Consider the following 4,243-nt stretch of genomic DNA (forward strand, 5'->3'; position numbering starts at 1 on the left):
ACGAATATTATTAATTAAACGTAGCTTCAGTTTCCCGTCAAAACACAACAGACCGGATAGCTTATTCTGTTGCCATTATTTCACTGCTCTATTCAAGCTTCTCTTTTCTCTCCTTTTTTTCTTTTCTTTTCTTTTCTTCTCTTTTCTTTTCTTTTTCTTTTTTCTTTTTTTTTCTTTCTTTTGTCTGAGGTTTTGATCTAAGCAAAGTCGTCATCGATCTTTGGGCAAACTGTGCTGGATGCGTTTTTTTTTTTTTTTTTTTTTTTTAAGGGGGAGGGAGGGTTCTCTCTTTTTTTTCTAATGGTGTTTTTATTTGCTTTTCGGGCTGTCTGTCTATCTGTTTGTTTATCTATCGTTCTATTTATCTGTCTATCAGACTATCTATCTGATTATCTGTTTATCTATCTATCTATCTATCTATACTCATCTATACTCTCTCTCTCTCTCTCTCTCTCTCTCTCTCTCTATCTATCTATCTATCTATCTACCTATCTCTCTCTCTCTCTCTTCTCTCTCTCTCTCTCTCTCTCTCTCTCTCTCTCTCTCTCTCTCTCTCTCTTTCTCTCTCTCCCTCTCTCTCTCTCTCTTCTCTGCTTTCTCTCTCTCTCTATTACCTATCTCTCTCTCTCTCTCTCTCTCTCTCTCTCTCTCTCTCTCTCTCTCTCTCTCTCTCTCTCTCTCTCTCTCTCTCTCTCTCTCTCTCTCTCTCTCTCTTTCTCTCCCTCTCTCTCTCTCTCTGCTCTCTTCTTTTCTCTTCGTATCTTTCCATGTGCAACCTGGGACCTTATTCAAGCCAGGTAATTAATTATCGCCTTGTTGTGAAAGGTATTTAAATGACATAAAAGGGGGGGAGAGGAGAAAGGAGTTTAAAAAAAAAGGGAGAGAGAAAAGGATAATAATCGATGAATGCTTCTGTAAATAAAAATTGACTCTAAAGAAGGGGGCTCGGTTTCCCTTTAGAATTTTTTTATTGTGTTATTGTATTTAATGTTTGTATTTTAAGTTAAATTTGTGTTATAATTTGCATTATGAGTTTAGATTCATATTTCGGCAACAAAAAAGATAATTAAGATTTTTTTCATTTTTCACAAAAACATAATTTTCGAAAAAAAAAAAATCTTATACAGAATGTGTACTACTTCGTAAGTGTTTTAACATTTCACGAACGTTATATTAACATCTATTTACTAGTCTTAAATTTGTATCAGTCTTTCATTGATAGAATTGCATAAAAAGTATTGAATTTGACGATTTTTTTTTTATATTACCCTGCAACAGTCATATAGGATTATCTTAATCTCTCTTATCTAATATAAGGTGTTGACGATATATCATAATTTCTCTATTTACTCACCCTTGCTCTCACTCACTCTTATTCACTCTGACCCTTCATTCATCCGTCTGCTCTCACTCATTCACACTCACTCCTCAATCACCGTAATTTCATTCTTCATTCATCTCTCACTCACCCCCCACTCACCCTCCCACCTCCACCCCACCCCTTCCCCCACTCACCTCCAACTCATCCCCACCCCAACCCCTACCCATCCCCCACTCACCCAGACCCCACTCACCCCTCAATCAGCCCCACTCAAACACCCCCACACACACCATCCCTCACTCACCCCCCACTCCACCCCACCCCACCCCACTCACCCCCTTCCCCCCCTTCCCCCCACAGGTAGGCCGCATCCCCGGGCTGAGAACCTCCCTCTGGCGCCGTGACAACCTGTGCGATTTCCTGCACGCCGCCCGCCTGGTGCCGCCCGTCAGAGCTCTCTTCCCCCCCTGCTACGCCCTCCCCGCCCACGCCAGCTACCTCACAGCCGCCGCCCACGCCCTCCCCGACTCGGCCCAGTGGGTGGTGAAGACGGGCGGGGCCTGGGGGTCGATGGGGAGAGGGGGGGTGGCCCTCCTCGATAACGGGAAGCTGCTCCAGGAGTTGAGGGAAAGGAAGTGGGTGCTGCTTTGCTTGCTTGCTTGCTTGCTTGTTTGTTTGTGTTTGTTTTGGTTGAGTGGGTGCTGCTTTGGTTGTTTGTTTGTGTTTGTTTTGGCTGAGTGGGTGCTTGTTTGTTTGTGTGTGTGTGTTTTGATTGGGTGTTTGTCTTGTGTTTGCCTGGCGTGTTTGTCTTTGTTTCTTGCTATTGTTGGTTTGCCTTAACTTATTTGTTTGTGTTTGTTTATTTGTGTTTGTTTGTATTTTATTGATTGTTTGTTTATTTGTGTGTTTGTTTGTTTTTCTGAAGCGTTTGTTTAATTGTCTGTTTGAGTGTTTGTTTGTCTGTTTTTGTTTGTGTGTATGTTTGCTTTTGTTTGTTTGTGTGTTTGTTTTAGTTTCTGTTTGTTTGTATATTTGTGTGTATGGTTTATTTGTATGTGTTTGTTGGCTGTTTGCTTGCTTGCTTTTTGTGTGTATGTTTGTTTGTTTATGTGATTGCTTGTTCGTGTTTTTGTTTTTTTTTTGTTCTTGTGTTTTCTTTGTTTATCTGTGTGTTTGTTCGTGTGTTTCTGTTTGTTTATATGTTTGTTGGTTCGTGTGTGTTTGCTTGTGTGTCTGCTGGTATGTTTATTTCTTTGTGACTTTGTGTGTATATTTGTTTGTTTTTGCTTTTGTCTGTTTGTTTGTGTTCGTTTGTTCTGCTTGTTTTGGAAACGTATTGGATGCGTATATTTCTTGTTTATAGAAAAATGGTAAAAAATTTTGGAAAATTATTTCTCTCTTTTCTTCCTATTCTTATTTATTCTGTTAATTTGTGTCTTCCTTCTTTCTTCCCACTTTACACACACTCTCTCCTCTCTTGCTTTCCCCTCTTTATGCTTTCTTCCTGTCCCCTTTATTCCATTCTCTTCTTCTATTCCTCATTCTGTCCGCTTTCCTCCTTTGCTTGTCATTCCTTCATTTCGCATCTCATCCTCTTTTCTCTCCTTCTCCCTATATTCCTCCCCTCTCGCCCTTCCTCTCTTTTCTTTCCCTCCATCTTGCTTCCTCCTCTACATCTGCCTCCCTTTCTTTCTCCATCTTTCTCAATTTTTACCCATCCCTTTCTCTCTCCTCTTTCTCTTCATCTCCCACTCTCCCCTCCCTCTCTGTTTATCGTTCTCCCCACTTTCGAACACACGCCTTTTTCTCTTCCTATTCCCCTCTCTTCCCTTTTCTGTCTTCCATTCTCCCCCCTTTCTCTCTCTTTTCCCCTAAAAACTTACCTCTCTCTTCCTCTTTCTCTCTCTCCCACTCTTCCCTCTCTCTCTCTCTCATTCTCCCCTTCCTCTCTCCATTCTACCTCCTCTCCCACCTCACTCTGTTTTTCCTCCTCCCTCTCCTTCTCCTCTCTCTCTCTCTCTCGCTCCCCCACTCTCCTCCTCTCCACCCCTCCCTCCACCACTCCCTCTCTCACTCTCTCACTCTCCCCCTCCCTCCCCACTCTCTCTTTCTCACTCTCCCCCCTCTATCACTCCCACCCCCCTCTCTCTCTCACTCTCCCCCCTCTCCCCCCTCCCTCCTCCACTCTCTCTCTCACTCTCCCCCCTCTCTCCTCTCCCCACTCCCTCTCTCTCACCTTCCCCCCTCCCCCATTCTCTCCCTCACTCCCTCCCACTCTCCCACTCCCTCCCCCACTCCCACCCCCATTCTTTCCACTCTCTCTCTCCCCCTCCCCCCTCCCCCATTCTCTCCCTCCTCACCCTCCACCCCCTCTTCCTCCCCCACTCCCCAACCCTCTCTCTCACTCTCTCCCCTCCCCCATTCTCTCCCTCCTCACCCTCCACCCCCTCTCTTCCTCCCCCACTCCCCCCAACTCTCTCACTCTCTCCCCCATCCCCCATTCTCTCCCTCCTCCCTTCCCCTCTCCCACTCCCCCACTCCAACTCTCTCTCACTCTCCCCATCCCCCTCTCTCCCTCCTCACCCTCAGTCCCTCGTCCCCCACTCCAACTCTCTCTAACACTCTCCCCTCCCTTCTCTCCCTCCTCACTCCTCCGTCCCCACCTTTTATCTCCCCCCCTCTCTCTCCCCCCATCGCGCCTCATCGCCAGTCCATGGGGGCTTCAGTCTCGGGTCAGCGCGCCCTCCTCCAGAGGATAGCTAAGTCGAGCAGGGCCTGGGGAGGGGTCTGGGTAAGGATATTAATTAAGGCTAGGTTGTGTGATTTATTTATTAATTATTATTATTGTTATTATTATCATTATTATTATTTTATTATTATTATTATCGTTATTATTATTATTATTATTATTTTATTATTATT

At 44.7% G+C, this 4,243-nt stretch overlaps 1 protein-coding gene across 1 annotated transcript in view; it reads left to right on the forward strand.

The window, feature by feature from the left end:
* The first annotated feature begins 4,034 nt into the window (after positions 1 to 4,034).
* LOC119597543 (cadherin-like and PC-esterase domain-containing protein 1) overlaps positions 4,035 to 4,243 on the forward strand; it is a 17,664-nt gene continuing 17,455 nt past the window's right edge. The window contains exon 1 of the mRNA XM_037947120.1: positions 4,035 to 4,112. Coding sequence (XP_037803048.1) covers positions 4,035 to 4,112 — 78 coding nt within the window. The remainder of the gene's footprint in view (positions 4,113 to 4,243) is intronic.

This window comes from Penaeus monodon, chromosome 39, assembly GCF_015228065.2.
Source record: "Penaeus monodon isolate SGIC_2016 chromosome 39, NSTDA_Pmon_1, whole genome shotgun sequence".
Lineage (NCBI taxonomy): Eukaryota > Metazoa > Arthropoda > Malacostraca > Decapoda > Penaeidae > Penaeus > Penaeus monodon.